The 20048-nt window shown below is 49.0% G+C and overlaps 1 protein-coding gene across 1 annotated transcript in view; it reads left to right on the forward strand.

Annotated features, from left to right (window-relative positions):
- The first annotated feature begins 5007 nt into the window (after positions 1-5007).
- The window catches only part of LOC103198052 (signal transducer and activator of transcription 5A), a 23254-nt gene continuing 8213 nt past the window's right edge, over positions 5008-20048 (forward strand). Inside the window, exons 1-8 of the mRNA XM_007942156.2 lie at positions 5008-5135; positions 5449-5605; positions 6734-6823; positions 9776-9950; positions 15927-16057; positions 16303-16454; positions 16889-17044; positions 17476-17655. Coding sequence (XP_007940347.1) covers positions 5008-5135; positions 5449-5605; positions 6734-6823; positions 9776-9950; positions 15927-16057; positions 16303-16454; positions 16889-17044; positions 17476-17655 — 1169 coding nt within the window. The remainder of the gene's footprint in view (positions 5136-5448; positions 5606-6733; positions 6824-9775; positions 9951-15926; positions 16058-16302; positions 16455-16888; positions 17045-17475; positions 17656-20048) is intronic.

A 20048-nucleotide genomic window follows, 5' to 3' on the forward strand; every position in this document is an offset into this window, starting at 1 on the left:
GGCCATGTGTTCTCTTGGTGACTTCATCGTAAATTGGTTTCTCCGAATAGTAGTGGGGGACAGGGGACAGAGTCAAGAAGGCAGATCAGGCTTCACCAGGGCCCTAGCAAGTCCCTCCCCTCATACAAGTTCCCACCGAATTCCTCACCAGGTACATATACACCTTCCTCAGGTCCTGATCTGTCTCCACTGACAAGAATGGGGGTAGCATTTCTACAGAGAGGACTCAGGGTGAGGAGGCTGGAGAAGGACAGGGATATGGTCTCAAAGGTAGACTGTATGCCGAGATTGGACCAGTGGCCTCCATTTCTAGGAGCCTGGGAATGGGGCTAGAGTGGAGGTGGACAAGCAAATCAGAGACAAGGTGGGATGAAACAGGATGTTTAAGATCCCAAGGGTTTCTGAGCTCCTCCCTCTGCTGGGGCACAGAGCTACTTCCTGGAATGCCTCCAGCTTTCCTAGGAAGGCCCTTCACCCCCACCCCACCTCCCCCTGGCTGCCATGCAACAGGAACTCTTCTTGAAGAAGGGACTTGGAACAGAGGAAACAAAGGCATCTCTGTACTACCTCCCCACCCTCAGGAATGGTCAGGTCAAGGTGACCTCAATCTGTTCTTCCCAGGGTAGGGGCACCAGCAGGACCTTCTCAGCTAACCTAGTCTCCAATGGGAAGGTAGAAAGGGCACTCTGAGAGATTCTTTTCTTCCTCCATAAATTGAACCCAGCCCTGCATAAGGCCTCTATTTAAGAGAGTGGGTGCATGGGCTGGCGTGGGGAAGGAGGTGCCACGTTCTGCACCACACAACAGTTATGGGCTGGCCCCACCAAAAGAGACATCCTCATTCTGCAAGTGTATGCTAGTGTTGGGGGAGGTAGAATGGCTGTACTGGGACCCTGCCCATAGGGCCAGGCAACGTGAATCCTGGTGCTACTTACTGGTCAGATGGCTTTGGACAAGTCTCTTTCTTGGACTATCAAAAGGGAAGATTCTGGCTCTGCCTACCTCCAAGATCCCTGGAGTAGAAGCACACACCCATGTCTGTATATGAATAGGCCATGATTCAGTTCGGGTTGCATGTATAGTGTGCTAACTATAGACTAAGTTAGGGATTGTTATTATTCCCAATAAAATATGGCAAGTCTTCTTTTGGGGGAAGTATTCCCACAAGATTTTTTAATCCTTCATCACTCTCCACCTAATGCTATGACTTGGAATTAGGCTGAGGTGCAGTTAGGGGCAAGGGGGCCAGCCTGGGACTACAGCTCATTCTATACCCTAAGCACTTTCTGATCTTCCTGAATCCCATCCCCTAGGCCTCGGTTTTCTCCTCCATAGCCTCAGCCCCTAAAACCACCAGGGTGCTTTGTGTTGGGCAATAGCAGAGACCAAAGCAGGGGGCTGAAAGCAAAAAGAAACCCCAAATTTGACATCTCTGAGTAGTTGTGTTATCTGGAGCCAAGACCACAGTCACCTCTGCTCCCGATCCAGCTCTGAAGTCTTCCTCTCCCTCATTTCCTTGGGTGGCCTTTGTCCATCCTGGGAAGGTTCCAAAGCTCCTCTCCCTCCCACTGCTTCTCAAGGTGAGAACAGCGACACAAAGAGATAGAAAGAAACCCAGACAGAATCAAACAGGGAACCAAAGAGGCCTAGAGAAAAAGAATCAAAGCAAGAGAGAGAGAAACTCACAATGAAGGACACCCAGATTCAGGGCCTTAGAGGCAGAAAGATCGAGTGGAGAGAGAGCCAGAGGTCAGCCACGGGATTGTCTGCCGGTGGACACAAGGTTATGGGTAGAAGGGGCCTGTGAGGCTTTAAAGGAACTCTCAAAAACTCACGGCCATCAAGTAGATTCCGACTCATAGCGACCTCTCCTTGGGTTTCCAAGGTGGTATCTCTACAGAAGTAGATTGCCCAGTCTTTCTTCTGAGGAATGGCTGGTGGGTTTGAACAGTCAGCCTTGAACCACCAGCCTTGAACCGCCAGCCTTCTGGTTAGCAGTCAAATGCTTAGGCACTATACCACCAGAGCTCTTGCTAAAGGAACTAGGGCACATCTTTTTAGGCCAACTCCTCCCATTTTGTTGGCTAGCACCTAATGCCAACTTTTTAGGACCCAGGACTACCTATTCCTTAGCCAAATGCAGCAGAACCTGGCCAGATGTTTGGTGGGTGGGGCTGCCAACTGAGGCAGTGGCTTCTACAGGCCCTGGGTTGCAGTCTGGCGAGGCAGCTGCCCAGAGAAGTGGGCGAACAGGGCTGTCACTCTTAAGCTGGTACCCCCAAACCACCTTCTCCCGGGTGGTTGAAGTAGATGTGAGTGCATAGCAAGGGTGGTTATCTGCCCTCCAGACCCAGCTCAGAGCACAGAAACTCAAAGCACTGACTCCCACAACTGCCTCCCCCACCTGCCCAAGGTGAAGGGCCAGCAGATGCAAGTCCCAAGTCTGGCCCACAAACTGTGTGTGTGACGATGGGTTTCCATCTGCTACTGACAGTCCGTGACACTGGCCAAGTCACTTCCTCTCTGCACCTCTGTTTCTCCCCTTGTCAAATCATTTTTGCAGTGGTTTCCAGCTCTGACATTTGACTCTCATCCCGGGTGCCCTCTAGCTCTGTATATCTGACGCTCTCTGTCAAATCCATTGAACAGAAAGTGGAGAACAGATCCTCCTCCCCAGGGTTCCCCTGAGGAACATCTGTGAGACAAGGTTTCCCCAGTCCTCAATGCACCTCCTTAACAGTTCTCAATTTCCTTCCTTGTGACCCTGCCAAACATGGAAAGAAAGGGGGTGGAGTGGGATCCAGACATTCCAGCTTCTTTGCTTTGAAGTAAAATGAGTGAAAGTAGGGGAGATAGTGATGGGATGAGGGAGGGGTAAGGGGCAGAGGAGAGTAGGGAATGGAGAGAAAAGGGCAGATCCAAGAAGGGATTTGGAAGGGACAGCAGGAAGGAGGCAAATGAGAATGATTCCCCCTAGGACATGCAGCCTTGGCCCAGCTGTGCAGTGAGTGGGCAGCCAGACTGGCTCCTCCCTTGGTGCTGCCAATACCAGCTGCCAGGCAGAGGGGAGGCCCAGAGGAGAGGAAAGCTGGGCAAAGGGGATGGAAAGCTTCCAGTTTGGCCTTAGCCAACCCAGCAGGCCCTGTTGGGGGACTCTGGGAAAGAGGGGCTGTGAACCAGGCAAGGTTTGCAGTTGTGGCAAGGCTTACAGGAGTCTGTGAGGACTCTGGAGGGTGGGATTCAAGGCAACCCCTCCCTGGACCTTTCTGGTGGTAGGCCTAGCCTCAGCTGGAGCTCAGCTGGAGTGAGTGAAGCAGACAATTTATGGACCATAGTCAGGGGACCAAGACTAGCTATGTGGCCCTGGGCAAGCCCCTTCCCCTCTCTGGATTTCAATTTCTTATCTGAAAAATTTCGCGCGTTTGAAATACGAATGTCAAGGTTCTTTCCTGTTCCTACTATAGAGGGTGAGTCGACGGTAGTGGGAGTACTGGAAGGAGGTGATGGTGGTGAGCTCGGCTTCTCTGGAATCCCCAGTTTTTCCCCTTGCTAAGGCTCAGCCTCTGAGGTCACAAAAGCTGTGCCCCCAACTCACAAAAACGTGCGCGCGCGCACACACACACACACACACAAACTTTATACATCTAGGGACTTAAAACATGATGGAACGCCACAACTGGAAGGCAGCTCTAGTTAATCCAGTCCTTCCCGCCTCCCTACTCACAGATGAAAAAACTGAGGCCCAGGTTTGGGATTTCCAGGGCCTGGGGTTTCCCAGCCCTACCCCTCAGCCCACAGCCGCCACTCCTGCGCCTGTTGCCCCGCCACCAAATCAGGACGCTCCTGCGGAGCCGCAGGCGAGGGCTGGCTGGGATTCCCGGGGGACCCCGCCGTCGGGGCAGCCCCCACGCGCGGCGCCGCCCCGCCTCGCCGCCCGGGGTCCGGCCGCGGCTGCCGCTGCGCACTCGCTGGGGAGCCAGCGACCCAGGGCGGAGGCGGGGAGGGAGCGTGGCGGCAGGGAGGGGTGTTGGCGAGAGCTCGCGCGCTGTGTATGGTCTATTGGAGGCAGCTGACCTTTGAGGAGGAAATCGCTGCTCTCTGCTCCTTCCTGTAGTAACAGCCACCGCTGCCGCCGCCAGGAGCCCGGGCCGGAGCGAGAGCTGCGGGCGGAGAGCCGGCCCCGCCGCCGGACGACTCGGCTCCACCAGGTGGGTGGGTGGCTGGGCGGCGCGGCCTGGCGGCGAGTGCGGGAAGGGGCGCGCGCCTCTTGTCCAGGTCTCCGCACCCTGGCACTCCGGAGCCCGACGTACCGAGGCACACGGAAAAGTCCCGGGACTGAGAAGGTGCTTCGGGCGCAACGCGCACCGCTGACGAGGAAAGAGGATGAAGAGAGGGGGCCTCGCCCTCAGTGGGGAGGGGATGCTGTTGGGCTGCACCGCGTGACGCGGGGGCGCAGCTGGGGGGCGCAGCTGAGGGAGAAGCTTCCGGTCCCCTGACCCTTCTATCCTTAACAACTTGACCCACGTGCCCGCGGGGACCAAGCCGTCGAGGGAGGGTCGACGCTGGCGCTGCCCTAACTTGGAGCTGAACTATCCTTTTGCCAGAAATTGGGACCACAGATCCAAGGCGGGGTGGGGGGAGATTTCTTGCAGCTCTCCTGAGGGCCTGGGTCCCCGCTGCCGTGTTCTCTTTAAGTTTCTGGAGGTCCCCACCCCACCCGACCCCTGGAAGCCCCAGTGGGGCGAGGGGAGAGGAAGAGGGAGAAGGCACTTGACTCTCGAGAGCCCCTCCCCAAGCCTCAGCGGGTTCCTTGTTGGAGGGAAGGGCGGCCTTCCCCTCCTCACCATCTTTCTTCCCTCACAGGAAAGCCTGTCTGTGGGAGGGGAGGGGCCTGGTCTGACTGCGGTCCGGGGATGGGTGGGCACAGCTGGGCCCAGGGAGGCCAGGCGCTGAGCCTCTGTGGCGGAGGTGCCTCTTTAGCCCTCCACTCACCCTAGGTGAGCGGCCATGGCAGGCTGGATCCAGGCCCAGCAGCTTCAGGGAGATGCTCTGCGCCAGATGCAGGTGCTCTACGGGCAGCACTTCCCCATCGAGGTCCGCCACTACTTGGCCCAGTGGATTGAGAGCCAGCCATGGTATGTGCCCCCAGCCCTGAACCTTGCTCCACAGGTCTACCATCCAGGCCCCCTGGCTTCTGACTGTCCTCTTTACAGATGGGTGTGACTGTGGTCCTGTCTGCCCCTCACTGTATAGAAGGGGTGGTGTCCCTGGGAAAGGGGAACAGGGAAATGGGGAGGGGAGAGAGGATGTTTCTAGACTCTGATGCCTGTGGAACTGCCAGGAACACGTCTCATGGAGTGCCCTTAGTCATGAGCCTGGGATTTACATGCCCTTCTTTGTGCCCAAAGAGATATCATAGTAGGCTTCTTCCCCCTGCCCTGCCTCAAGGGATGCCATCGACCTGGACAATCCCCAGGACCGAGCCCAGGCCACCCAGCTCCTGGAGGGCCTGGTGCAGGAGCTGCAGAAGAAGGCCGAGCACCAAGTGGGGGAAGATGGGTTTTTACTGAAGATCAAGCTGGGGCACTATGCCACGCAGCTCCAGGTGGGTGTGAGAGCTGGGCCATCTCTAGGGAGGCAGTATCTGTCTGCCTTCTTCCAGCATCAGAACCCCTGGTTTTTTTTTTTTGTTTTTTTTTTTCCTGGCCTGGCCACTGACTCACATTGTGACCCTGAGCTTATCAGTAATTTTTCTGTGCTTCAGTTTCCCCCACCCCCTCTTTCTAAAGCAGACTTGTCAGATTCCTTTAATATGCTACAAAGCAAGGGGTGGAGAGTGTCTGTCATAAGGGGAGGGAGATGCATGGAATGGTGTGAGGGAGGATCTTAGCGACAGCAGAAGGGATGGAGGTAGACAGTCAAGATCCCCCTGTTGGAAGAATGAAGACTGGCAGACTCTGGAAATGTGGGACTAAGGCAAACAGACGTCCCTATTGGGGCTCTTTTAAACCCAAGAGCTGCTTAACTGGGATGGGCAAGGAACAGCGTTGTCCTGGAGGCAAGAGCAGGATGAAAGGGCCTTGAATGGAGCTATGTGCCTTTCCCATGAGGGAAGGGAGAAGGGAAAGGAAATGGAGTTTTCTGGAAGGAGGAAAGGGGTGTGGGTGGTGATCATCATCAAGCATTTATGGGAACTCACTTGTATTTCTTAGAGAGCCCTTCTTAAATACAAGTAGCACAGTCATTGGAAAATAAAAAATCTATCCCAGAAAAAGGAGGAAATGGGAGAAATTTGAGATGGGGGAGCAACCTATACCCAGGAACAGGGGTATAGTGGAAAGTACCTTGACCTTGGCATAGATGCCCTGAGTCTCAATCTTGAGTCAGCTGCTTGCTCACTTGTTTGCCTCTGGATAAGTACCTAACCTCTCTGAGTATCAGTTTTCCCATCTGTGGAATGGGGATAATTTCTGCTTATGTCATGGGGTTCCTATGCTGTGAGAGTCAGAGGAGATGGTAGATTAGAAGTGCTTTGTGAGCTGTGGAGCATGAAAACCAGGGAGGGGAAGTGGAGTCCAGGAGAGATGAGCGAGTGGTGTCTGGTGATAGTTCCTGAGACTTCCTGGGGAAGGCTGAGGCAGGGACTAGAGGAAAGAAAGGGGTGGGCATGGCACTGGATGGGCATGGCTAGAGCAGAGAGTGGCCACTGGTGGCCACTGTTGGATTCTTTCAGAGCACATATGACCGCTGCCCCATGGAGCTGGTCCGCTGCATCCGGCACATTCTGTACAATGAACAGAGGCTGGTTCGAGAAGCCAACAATGTAAGTGTCCCATGGGTATGGGGAGAGGAGTTGGGAAGTCTTTCCATACTCCTGTCTCTCCAGACACAACTGTGTTTATATAAAACAATGGCATGAGGAGAGCCAGTGAAATAAGAGACATAGGCAAATGTGAGAGACACTTGTGTTCAGTTACGGAGTGACTGCCTATGGTCAGTCCCTCAGTGGCTCTACCGCTTACTAAGTGTGTGATTAACCTCTCCAAGCCTTTGTTTCTTCCTTTGTAAAATGAGGATAATAATAGTACCTACCTCATGGGGTTGTTGTGAGGATTAAATGAGATACCGTGTGGGCCAGAGATAGACACATGGCACATTGGATAAGAAGAGGGAGCCCTAAAACACATACACATCTGGAAATTTGATTGATGTCAGAGGTGACATTACAAATCACCGGGGAAAATTTTTGTCATTCTGTAAGTGGTGGTGTCTGTGAGCAGAAAAGAAGCCAAGCTCAGCATCAGAAGAACTAACACAGGCAGACTCAGACAAGTAGGCCTAGGGAGAGGGAATGGGGACTCATTTTCCAAGTTCTGGACTCATAAAAGCATCTACCTGGACAATGGGACAATGCTATATTATCTGCTATAAAGCCAAGTGAATTTCTTAAAATGATATAAAGACCTTAGGATAATGACCAGAAAAACCAGAACTAAACACTAAACCCACTGCCATTGAGTCAATTCTGATTCATAGCAACTCCCACTGGGGTTTCCAAGGCCTCATCTTCCTCCCGTGGAGCAACTGGTGCATTTGAACTGCTAACCTTCTGGTTAGCAGCCAGATGCCTTAACCACTATACCACCAGAGCTCCTTAGGATAGGTCACAGGTAATGTTTACTGTTAATTTACTATTACGGATACTGATTTCAAGAATTTTAAAATTCATTCAGGAAACACTTAATGAGATCCTACACTGTGTCGGATGCTAGGCTAGGACTGTGGAGAATCAGGTCAAAGGCCAGGTCCCACCTAAAAGGAATTTAGACAATGAGAGATTGAGAACCTGACTAACTGACTGCTGTGGGGGGATATGTGGAAAAAGTATGTAACTCAGGTTGGGGTAGGTAGGTGGGGGCTGTCCTGAGGATAGAGATGTCTGAACAAAAGTAACGGCTTATTTGATGGCAGGAAGGGATGAGCCATCTTCTCACATTCAAAGGGTTGCAGGTACTCAGTGTAAGTGGGGAGAGGAGAGTCAACAGGGGGGTCCCAGAAGGTCATACTAGAGAGGGGACAGAGACCAGCTCACCAAGAGTGGTCTCTTCCCAAGAGGGGGCCATCCTTGACTTGATACAATCACAAAGCTACCTGTAAGCATGCAAGTGAACTCAGCCCAGTTAAGAAATCCATGTCAATGGCATTGGGGGCCTCATGGGCAGGGGGTCTCATTCCTTCTTTTAGCCATCAAAGTATTCTTGAATGCCTCTGGTGTTTAGGCCTTGGGGATTCTAAGGAGAACAGGACAGAGAAGATCCTAGCCCTCAGGGACCTCACATCCTGGAAGTGGGAGCTAGACAATAAACAAGTAAACACATCTTCAGATAAGGGTGATACCATTTTAAGATTCTTTTTGAGATTTTTTTATACATTTTTTATTGTTGTAACAAACACATATAACACAACATTTACCAATTCAATATTTTTTACATGTACAACTTAGTGATACCAATTACATTAATCGTGTGCAACCATCACCAATATCCTAGCTAATTTTCAGCGCCATAAACAGATACTTTCTGCTTCCTAAACAATGACTCTCCTTCTACCCTTCCTTCTATCCCTGATAAACCACTAATAAACTTTGGTCTCTATTCATTTGTGTATTCTAGTTATTTCATGTAAGTGGGGTCATACAATATTTGTCCTTTTGTGATTGATTGATTTCATTAGCACAGTGTTTTCAGAGTTCATCGTGTTGTAGTATGTATCAGGAGCTTGTTTCTCTTTATCGCTGAGTAATATTCCATTGTATGTACCTACCACATTTTGCTTATCCATTCATCTGATAATGGACATTTAAGAGGGCAGCACTCCTTTAAATTGGTCCATCATAGAAGGCCTTTCTGAAAAGGTGCCAATTGAAATGCCAGCCTCAGGAATATTTGCTGCCAGAATGTTCCAGACAGAGAACAACAAGTGCAAAGGCCTCAAGGCAGGAACAAGCTTTTGTGTTCAAGGTACAGAAAGTAGCTAATGTGGCTGAGACAGCATGGAGTTGGGAGTAGAGGTAGGCAGAGACTATCAGCGAGGCCAACAGAAGCTGTGGTAAGGAGTTTGGATTTCATTCTGAAAGCAGTTCTTTAGGAACAACTCCCTGAAGACTTGGTTCCCTCTGAGCCAAGTGTTGAAGAAATGGATCACGCCTCGTCACTTAAATGTCTAGGTCCATCCTTGTTGATTTCACCCATGTAACTTCATTTTGGGATTTCCAGGACACTTTTAAGAGGTTCAGCCTCTTTCCTGATGGGAGGTCTTAAGTGAGGACACAGATGATGGGTGCTCACACAGCCTCATTCCTCGTTGTACCCCCAGTACCTAGCATGCTTCTTGTGTGTCAACAAATGAATGTAGAATGAGTGGACACCATTGTTAATAGAAAAACCCAGGTGACACTTGGGGCATGTTGAACTCTAGCCCTGCTGAAAGGAATTAGATGGACCCTGTTTGGGATCCCTGTCATGGAGGAGAGATCTGAAATAGAAATTTCTACTCTGCTTTATGAAGATGCCACAGTTGGCTAGGTCCTCCCTCATTCCCTGCTCCACCTCAATTCTGGCAAATGACCACCCTGGGACTAAAATGACCTTTCCTCCTTACTTTAGATTTAGAGTTTGGGATCTATAGTATTGATGTTCCATGAGGCCTGAGGTTTTCTCCGACCCTCATTGCCCCTGTCACTGCTACCTGTTACCTATACCCAATCTGTCTTTAGTGCAGCTCTCCTGCTGGGAACCTGGTTGATGCCATGTCCCAGAAACACCTTCAGATCAACCAGACATTTGAGGAGCTGCGACTGGTCACACAGGACACAGAGAGTGAGCTGAAGAAGCTGCAACAGACTCAAGAGTACTTCATCATCCAGTATCAAGAGAGCCTGAGGATCCAAGGTGAGGCCGGTGCAGTGCAAGGAGTAGGAGTTTGAGCAGGGAGTGAAGAACACTCTGTGAGCTCCAGGGTAGGAGCTTGGTTGGTGTCCATCTTGCCAGCACCTTGCCCAAAGCCTGGTAGGAGTAATGGCTCCCAGTGATTGAGCCTCTCTTATGGACTATGCTCTGTGCTAAGCTGTTTTCATGAATTATCAAATTCAACCATAACACTAACCTTATGAAGTAAGTAGTTATAGTATCCCTATTTTGCAGATGGTAAAACTGAGGTTCAAAGAGAACAAGTAACTTGCTCTAGATTGTCTGTAAGTTGTAGAGGTGGATATCAAGTAGAGATATGTCATAAGATCCCTGTACTTTGCTAATCATTATTCTCTATCTGGTTGTAGGTATTCAGTGAGTATCTGGATGTATGAATGAATGAACATAAGAATATGGATAAAGTGTTTCCCAACAAGGGAGAGGATTTAGGCTAGGAGTCTCCTGATTGAAGTAGCTTGGGTTAAGGTAGAACTCTAGGAATGCCCTTCCTGACCCCCCTGAATAGGAGGTAGGGCTGGGAGGAGGGATTAAAATAGAAAATTCTCCTGTCTTGTATGTCTGTTGCTTGCCAATGGCTCCCATGATAAGAGAAAAATTGATTTAGAAGAAATTAACCTTCGGTACAGTTTGAAGAGTCTCAAGATATGGCATACCTTCCTCCCACAAGGAAATCCTTCAGACTGACCCCAGAGATGTGCCACTTTATATGTCAAGCTCCCATTTCCTTCTCTGCTCTTTTTCTAGCTTCTTAAGATTGGACCTTAGATCATTTATTTTAGACCTTTTATATGGATTTGGGCTTGGAGATAGATAGATAGATAGATAAGTGTATATATATATATATATATATATATATATATGGTTAGATATATAAATGTATTTTTTCAAATGTATAAATTTCTAAGCACTGCTTTAGCTGCATCTGATATTTTTTCCTTTTATTTTCTTTCATTCTTACTGTGATTTGGGTGAAAGGTTATAGATCAAGTTCGTTTCCATTCAACAGTTCATACACATTTTGTTCAAAATTTATTTTTGTAGTTTTTATTATGATTTGGGTGAAAGTTTACAGAGCAAATTCATTTTCCATACAATAGCCCATATACATTTTGTTTAATGACATTGACTGCAATTCCCTACAATTTTGTTTAATGACATTGACTGCAATTCCCTACAATGTAACAGCTCTCTTCCCAGTTCCTCCCTGTAGTTACCTCTTCCCTGTGTCCTTCTTTCCTATGCACTCCTGCCCCTCGAGCTGTCTCCCTGTGCCCTTCTGTTCTCCCATGATTGATCACTTTAAGGAGTGTATCTACCTGATGTAAATGTTCACCATATATGCCTGTCGTTTGGCTGGAGGCCATGAGAGTAAGTTTAATTCCAGACCTGAAGGTTAGTTAGGGGCCGTAGTCTCAGGGGCTATCAGACCAGTAAACCTGATCTTTTTTTTTTTATGATTGTGAGTTTTGTTCCACATTGTTTTCCCATTCTATCCAGGATCTCCTGCACTCATCCCTTTCTGAATGGTTGACAGTGATAGCTGGGCACCATCTAGTTCTTCTGATCTCATGATCACATAGGCTGAGGATCGCATGGTCTACTAGTCTCTTGGACTAATTTTTTCCATGTGTCTTTGGTTTTCTTCATTTTTCTTTGCTCTGGGTGAGGAAAGACCCATTGTTGCATCTAAATGGCTGCTTACAAGCTTTTAAGACCCCAGTTGCTACTCACCAAAGTACGATGTAGAACAATGTTTTTGTGTGGTATGTTATGCCAATTGAGCTTGATGTCCCCTGTGACCATGATCCCGAGCCCACAGGTCCAACTACTTGCTTCCTCAGGGTGGTTGGCTTTGGCCAAGAAATTATCATAACTTTGCCCCTTGTTAACTCTATTGTATATATGGACATTCTTACAGCACATACAAATACATACGTAGAAATATCATCTGCCAACCTTATGTATGGTCATGGGTATATTCCCTTTTGCCTAAAAAAAATAAAAGCAAACTCACTGCCGTTGAGTTGATTATACCTAATTATTCTGCCTGTCTACCTATCTCTTTACCCATTTGTTCACATTTTTATTTTCATTCAGTTTGAAATATTTTCTAATTTCTCTTTGAGCAATTCTTCACCCATATGTTATTTAGAAATATGTTGTTTAATTTCTAATTTTTTTTTATAAAACGAAACAAACAAAACAAAATGTTTTCTAGATGTCATATTTTATTGATTTCAATATCACCTTGTTACTAAATTCCACTGTGGTAAGAGAACATAACACTGTATGATCTCAGCCCTTTTAAATTTATTGACACTTGTTTTATGGCCCAGCATTTGCTTCCCATGTATTCATGTGTCCTTGAAAAGAATGTATATTCTACAGTTGTTTCATTTAAAAATAACAGTAAACTCAATAATAGTATAAAAAACAAACCAAATTCACTGCCGTCAAGTCAGTATAGTTTAAAAAAAAAGAAAAGCTATAAATTCCAAAATAAACTTCAGTTAGTAGAGTGGCATTGCTTCCCATTTTCTTTGCACATCTCTTCGATGTTAGGCTGAGTAGAAGACAGCTGGATTCAGCTTGCAGTCTATTGTGATATGCATCATGTAGCTTATGGAAACTTACTGTGCACTTGTAATAGATTAAGAGTGAACAAAGAAAATAAGGTATACATTTATGAAAAGACTTGACTTTGTGGACTCCCAATAAGGGTCTTAGGAACCACCCTACTGGTGTGCACAGTCTACACTTTGAGAGCAATTGAGCTATGATTTTCTTTTTTATTTTTTTTGGCTAGTTCTATCAGGTGGTGTAGTGCCTAAGGCATGTGACTGCTAACCAGAAGGCCGGCAGTTCAAACCCACCAGCCATTCCTCGGAAGGAAGGTTGGGCAATCTACTTCCGTAGTGATGCTGCCTTGGAAACCCAAAGAGGGATCACTAAAAGTCAAATCCGACTCAACGGCAGGGCCTGCCTGCCTGCCAGTTCTATCAGTTGTTGAAAGAGGAGCTCTGGTGGTGTAGTGCCTAAGGCATTTGACTGCTAACCAGAAGGCTGGCAGTTCAAACCCACCAGCCACTCCTCGGAAGGAAGGTTGGGCAATCTACTTCCATAGTGATAGCTCCTCGGAAACCCAAGGTGGGGTCACAATGAGTCAGATCCAAGATTGAGCAATTGTCGTTTTCTTCAATTAACTCTATAAATATTTCCTTTATGTATTTTGAAGCTTCATTAGGAAATGAATACACACTTAGGATTATTACATCTGTCTGATGGATTGACACTTGAATCATTTTAATGTCTTTATCTCTTTGTCTTGAAATATACTTCAGCAGACATTAATATAACTACTCCAGCTTTCTTCTGCTTATACTTTATAAACTATGTCTTTATCCATTCTTCTTTTATTTAAAATGTGTCTCTTGTAGACAGCTTAATGTTGAGTTTTTTGCTTTGTTTTTAATTGAAGTTTTTAGTCCATTAACAGTTAATATAGTAATTTGTTGTTGTTGTTATGTGTCGTCAAGTTGGACCCGACTCATAGCAACCCCTCCTTGGGTTTCCAAGGCGGTATCACTACAGAAGTAGATTGCCCAACCTTCCTTCCGAGGAGTGGCTGGTGGGTTTGAACCGCCAGCCCTCTGGTTAGCAGTCAAGTACCTTAGGCACTATGCTACCAGAGTTCCTAATATAATAATTAGTATAGTTTATTGAGTTTCCCGTTTTATTATTCATTTTATTTTGTTCTTTCTTTCTCTCTTTTGTACCTGAGTTCTTTCTTTTCCACCTTTTTTTTAAGGAAATACTTTTCAGAATTCTGTTTTAATTTAACTGTTTAATCTTTTCCCTAATCCTGCCCTGTCAGTATTTCCTACCCCCTGAGACTTGATATATTGCCTGGATCATAGTAGATGTTGAATAAATATTGGTGGGATGATGATACCATGTCTTCTTCACATCTGAATCCATCCTACTCTGTCCCAGAGAGAGGACATCCCCTCCCTAGAGTAGGAACAAGAGATTTCAGGCTATTATTTCTCCCCAGGTCTTTTGACAGGTTGATAATTTAGGGTCCTGTGGTACAGTGGTTAAGCACTTGGCTGCTAACCAAAAGGTCAGCGGTTCTAACCCACTAGCTTCTCTCTAGGAGATGTGGCATCTGCTTGCATAAAGATTATATAACCTTGGAAACCGTATGGGTAGTTCTGCTCTGTCCAGTAGGGTCACAATGAGTTGGAATTGACTCAGTGGTACTGGTTTGGTTTGCTTTGCATTTGACCTGGGTTTTCTGCTTTCTATTTATGGGTTTGGGTTTGGGTTCTAGTTTGGGTTTGTACCCATCATGTTCAGTCTCCTTTATCAAGTTCACCTGTCAGAAGCACAGACTGTTGGTCTGTTTGTGCAAGAGAAGTCTCAGCTCCTTCCAGTGGTGTGGAGCAATTGCCTCAAGTGTTCCTAGTTTCCTTCCAGAAGCTCCTGTGACCCGCCAGGAGAGACCTAGGTGGGTCACTTGCATAGTGAAGCCAGGCTCACATGTTGGGATCATCACCACCCTCCCTTTGAGTGGACAGGATTCCCAAGGTCACTGTCCAGACTGCTGTGAGGTGTCTGTGCCTGGTTAATATCCTTCCCGCTCACTAGTCTGCAGTGAGGTTGGAACCATTAGCTAAGCTCTCTTCTGCTCCTGGGCTTTTCCTGCTGTCTAGAGTTGGTTCTGTCTGTCCCAGAGAGTGGGTGTCATGGATCAAGGACTAGGTCAGTGAGGCATGGCCTTCAGAAGCCAGCCAGGAACTCCACTAAGACATGCTGATCTCACTCAGCTCGAGTAAAGATGCTGGGATTTCTGAAAGGTTACTGGAAGGAAATAGTAGATCCCAGCATTGAGGATAGTGGTTGTATTAGGGAGGGAGGGAGGGGTTCACAGGCAGGGAGTGTGTACAGTTGGCTTTGACTGTGGAAATGTTTGATTTCTGAAGCTGGGTTATGGATGCACCGGTGTTACTTGTGTCATTTTATTCTCCCTTTTGCATGGCTTCAGTATTTCATGATAGGTGTTTTGGACAAGGTAATAAGGGCTCACTTAATCCATACCCTGCCATTGATGAGATTGCCAATAGCCAGTGTGGAGAGAAACTGCCTCCCTCCACCCACCCTTTCCTAAGAGAATCTTGCTTGTTCTGTGTCCCCAGTGGACCCTGGACCCTCTTGGTTGGTGGGCCAGGCTCCCTGTGACAGTCAGCCGTGCTCACCTGGACAGACATTAGGGACCTTCCAGCACCTACAGAAACACACTGTTCCCCAGTGAGAATCTGGATGTGAGGGGCGGGGCTGAGCAGTGCTTGTCAGTCATGTGCTAAGCCCCATCCTGCAACCCATTAGCCAGCCAGGACTAACACTTAGGTAGCACTTACTGTGTGCGTGGCAGTTAGGTAGCACTTACTGTGTGCCAGGTAGCTCCTTGAGCATTTTTCATGCCATCACTTCTTCAGTCCTCATAGCAAGACTATTATCTTCCCCTTTTACAGGTGGGGAAACTGAGGCATGGGAAAGTAAAATGATTTGCCCAGGTTCACCCAGCTGGTTGTTTAACAAGGGTACCTTTCAGACCCAAGCAGTCTGGCTCCACGCCAGACCCCATGTGAGAGGGTCAGGACAGCCAGCTGTGTGTGGAGGTCAAGAGGGGAGGACCATTACAGGAACATCCTCAGCTGTACTCCTGATTATCCATCCTCCCACTCCCCAGAGGACAAGCTCAGAGTCATGAGCCTTCTAAGGGTACCTATTAGTTTTGGGGCAGAAACCCGACTTGCCATTGATGGGGTATCTGTCCCTTGAGGGGCCTATCTCAGGGACAAGGAGTGTGGCTGCCTAGGCTTCCTGCTAGAAGTTGGGAGTACATGGCTGTGGGTGTCCTGTCCCCTCCTCCAGCTCAGTTTGCCCAGCTGGCCCAGCTGAACCCCCAGGAGCGGCTGAGCCGGGAGACGGCCCTCCAGCAGAAGCAGGTGTCGCTGGAGGCCTGGCTGCAGCGCGAGGCCCAGACACTGCAGCAGTACCGCGTGGTAAGTGGGGTCTTGCGCCCTCCTGCCAATAGTGGGGTCCCGCCCTGAGCTCTCCAGGGACCAGGAGGCCTGGACAGAGCCAGGAGGAGAGCGAAAGCTAGTGCAGGTGGCTGGATTCCTGAGGCAGAGCAGCCCAGGGAGGGGACAGGCCTGTGAGGGGCTGGTCCTCGGGCCCTGGACTTCTCCATGGAGCCCTGGGAGGTGTTCTTGGGAGGCCAGAGGGCCTGCTCTCCCCCGGCCCCTAGGAACTGGCTGAGAAGCACCAGAAGACCCTGCAGCTGCTGCGGAAGCAGCAGACCATCATCCTGGACGATGAGCTGATCCAGTGGAAGCGGCGGCAGCAGCTGGCCGGGAACGGAGGGCCCCCTGAGGGCAGCCTGGATGTGCTGCAGTCCTGGTACTGCGGGGAGGGAGGGCAGGCGGGAGGGGTGCTGGTCCCGGGCTCGTCTGCCCCTGAGCAGATGTGCAGCTGCTGCCCTGTGTTGTAACAGTCCTGTATAACGCGTGGCTCTGGTTCCTGGGACTGGCTTTGTGCCCACCCCGAGTACCTCCGCCAGGGGCCACAGGCTTGGGGAACAGGGTGGGGCTGAGAGGGTGCAGAGTGACCCAGGGCTTGTTGGACAAGTCACGGTCCCTTGTGTTCCTATTTCTCTGCATTCTGAAGGGTAGCTCTTCTCTGCAGTAGGGGCAGGTGCTGGCTGAGGCCCTACTGAGTGGGGCTGGGGCTGTGTCTTGGAGGTTCTCCCAGGCTGGGGGCCCCTCAGCCTTGGGCTTGGTGGAGGGGGACATGAAGTCACTGTCCTTCCCGTTGGCCTTGGGATTCCCACGCAGGTGTGAGAAGCTGGCCGAGATCATCTGGCAGAACCGGCAGCAGATCCGCAGAGCCGAGCACCTGTGCCAGCAGCTGCCCATTCCGGGTCCTGTGGAGGAGATGCTGGCTGAGGTCAATGCCACCATCACAGACATCATCTCAGCCCTGGTGACCAGGTGACTGCTGCCCTTGGCACGTCCAGAGAGGCAGGGGCAGCCCCACAGTGGCCGGCCTGAAGGGGCAGTGGGTGCCTTCCCCGTCCAGGGGCTCGTGCATGAATCTGCTCTCTCTGCCTCTCGCCACTGCCCTTCTCTGTCTCTGGTTGCTATGGCTGCTTAGTGCTGCCCTTGCCCAGTTTCTGCTGAGGCCACTACACGGGCTGCCCTTGCCCCTTGCACACGTGCCAGCTGCTGAGAAGTTCCTTTCAGTCCGTCTCCTCTGCTGTCCTCCTGTTTCCCATTAAGCTCTCTGAGATCAGAGGCTGTGCCCCAAGCTCTTCCTGTGCCTGCTGGGCCCTGGGCAAGGCAGCCTCCCAGGCAGAGGGCCCTAGAGCCCTTTCCCTGAGCTGGCCTCTCATCATTTGTCTGGTCCCTTGTGTCCCCTGCAGCACATTCATCATCGAGAAGCAGCCCCCTCAGGTCTTGAAGACCCAGACCAAGTTTGCAGCCACCGTGCGGCTGCTGGTGGGCGGGAAGCTGAACGTGCACATGAACCCTCCCCAGGTGAAGGCCACCATCATCAGCGAGCAGCAAGCCAAGTCTCTGCTCAAAAGCGAGAACACACGCAGGTAATTGTGCTGCTCTCTCCCTTTCCTGCCCCTCCCCAGGCTTAGATCCGGGGGCCTTGCTTGTATTTTGCAGGTAGGCTGTGTGAGGGAGACAGCATGGCTCCTTCCATGCAGCCTGTTGTTCTAGAATTCCAGAGGCATCCGAGTGTCTCCAGTTCACTCTTTCTGTCCTGCTGTACTCTACGTTCTTCCTGCTCTGAGCTTCCCCTAGTGCTCTGCCTGTGCCTGGTACACAGTATTGCTCTGCTGTAGTATTCTAGTGCCTGTACTCAGCTTTGGGGGATACAGCTTGATCCAGACTGACCTTGGCTATGTCCTCACCCAACTTACTGGTTAGCAGGGAAGGCAGCAGACATAAGCCAAGTGATTATAAGGGTGGCTGTGTAACAAGAGACATGTCTAGGGTGCTGTGGAGGTAGGTCATGGCAGGGGTGGTAAAGAAAAGTTCTCAGCTCCTACTGAAACAGGTGGAAATGGAAGACTTTTTCAGACAGACATTGGCCGGTGCTATGTCCTAGAGGAGGAGCTTCTAGCAAAGCATGTGTGGATAGAGAACCCAGATGTGGGACCAGAGCAGGCCACCCATGAAGTGTGCAGTGAATGAATGGATGAGTGATATGGGTGACTTGGTCCCCATCCTTCATCATCCAATTTAGAAATGTTTACAGAGTGCCTGCCATGTGGTCTGGGGACAGAATGATGAAAGCAGCAAACATTCTCACTCTGTTGTTGTTAGTTGCCTGTTTCTATGCCATCTTGATGATCTTTGGTATGTTTGCATCCATAAAGCCATACTAATTACTATGGAATAATAGTCTATTGTGGTCCATATGGTTTTCAGTGGCTGATTTTCTAAAGTAGATATCCAGGCCTTTCTTCCCAGTCTTAGTCTGGAAGCTCCACTGAAACCTGCCCACCATGGGTGACCGTGCTGGGATTTGAGATACCAGTGGCATAGCCTCTAGCCTCACTGCATGCAGCCACCACAGTGTGACACACTGACAGGTGGTGGTCAGCTGTCTTAGAGCTGCTTTTATTTTATTTGGTGAGATGGACAGCAGTACATTTAAAAAATAAGACAGTTTCAAAAGTGATAGATTCTAGAAAGAAAATTAAAAAGGATGATGTCATAGTGTCTGGATGTGTGGGGAGTGGGGAGCTGAGCAACACAGATGGTCAAGGAAGGCCATTTTGAAGAGAGATTTGAGCTGAGAAGTGAATGAGGAGAAGGGAGAGAGTGTTTGAGGTGACAGGAAGAGCACATAGAAAAATACTGAGGTAGAAACCAAACTTGGCAGGTTCTGTAAGCAGACAAGGCCTGTGTGGCTTGCATGTCCTGAGTTAAGGGAAGAATCCCCAGTGAGGTCAGAGAAGTGGCCAGGGGCTGGATCACAAAGGACCTTGTAGGCTATGGTTATATTTTTTATTTTAAGTATCCTAAAAACTACTGGGGGAGCTCTGGAGGCATAGTGCCTAAGGCATTTGACTGCTAACCAGAAGGTTGGTGCTTCAAACCCACCAGCCACTCTTCGGAAGGAAGATAGGGCAATCTACTTCCGTAGAGATACCACCTTGGAAACCCAAGGAGGGGTCACTATGAGTCAATCAACTTGACAACAGTGAGTTTTTGTTTTTGGAAAAACTACTGGAGCCCCGAAGCCCCCCATATTATCCATCTCAAGGCCCAAGGATTTTTTTTTTTTTAATTCAAGTTTTATTTTTTATTCTTTTTTCATTTTTTATTGTGATTTGGGTGAAAGTTTACAGAGCAAATTTGTTCTCCATTCAACAGTTCATACACACTTTGTCTCATGCCATTGGTCACAGTTCCTCACAATGTAACAGCTCTCTTCCCACTTCCTCCCCATAGTTACCTCTTCCCTGTGTCCTTCCCTCCCATGATCTCCTGCCCCCCGAGCTGTCTCCCTACGCATACAATGCCCTTCTTTTCTCCCACAATTGATTGTTCCAAGTAGTGTATCTACCTGATGTAAATGTTCAACCCATGTGCCTGTCTGTTATTTGGCTGGAAGCCACAGGAGTGAGTTCAGTTCCAGACGTGAAAGGGAATTAGGGGCCATAGTCTCAGGGGTCTCACCAAACTCTATCAGATCAGCAAACCTGGTCTTTTTTTATGATTTTGAGTTTTGTTCCATTTGTTCTCCCACTCTATCCAGGATCTCCTGCACTGATCCCCCTCCAAGTGGTTAATAGGGATAGCTGGGTACCATCTAGTCCCTCTGGTCTCATGGTCATAAAGGCTGAGGATCGCATGGTCCACCAGTCCCTGGCCAAGGAATTTTTATTTTTTTTTTTTATTAGGATTTGGGTGAAGATTTACAGAGTAAATTCACTTTTCATACAGCAGTTCACATATACTTTGTCTCATGTCA

This window comes from Orycteropus afer, unplaced genomic scaffold (assembly GCF_000298275.1).
Source record: "Orycteropus afer afer isolate SDZICR_OR568_19922 unplaced genomic scaffold, OryAfe1.0 scaffold00085, whole genome shotgun sequence".
In the NCBI taxonomy this organism is placed as follows: Eukaryota; Metazoa; Chordata; class Mammalia; order Tubulidentata; family Orycteropodidae; genus Orycteropus; species Orycteropus afer.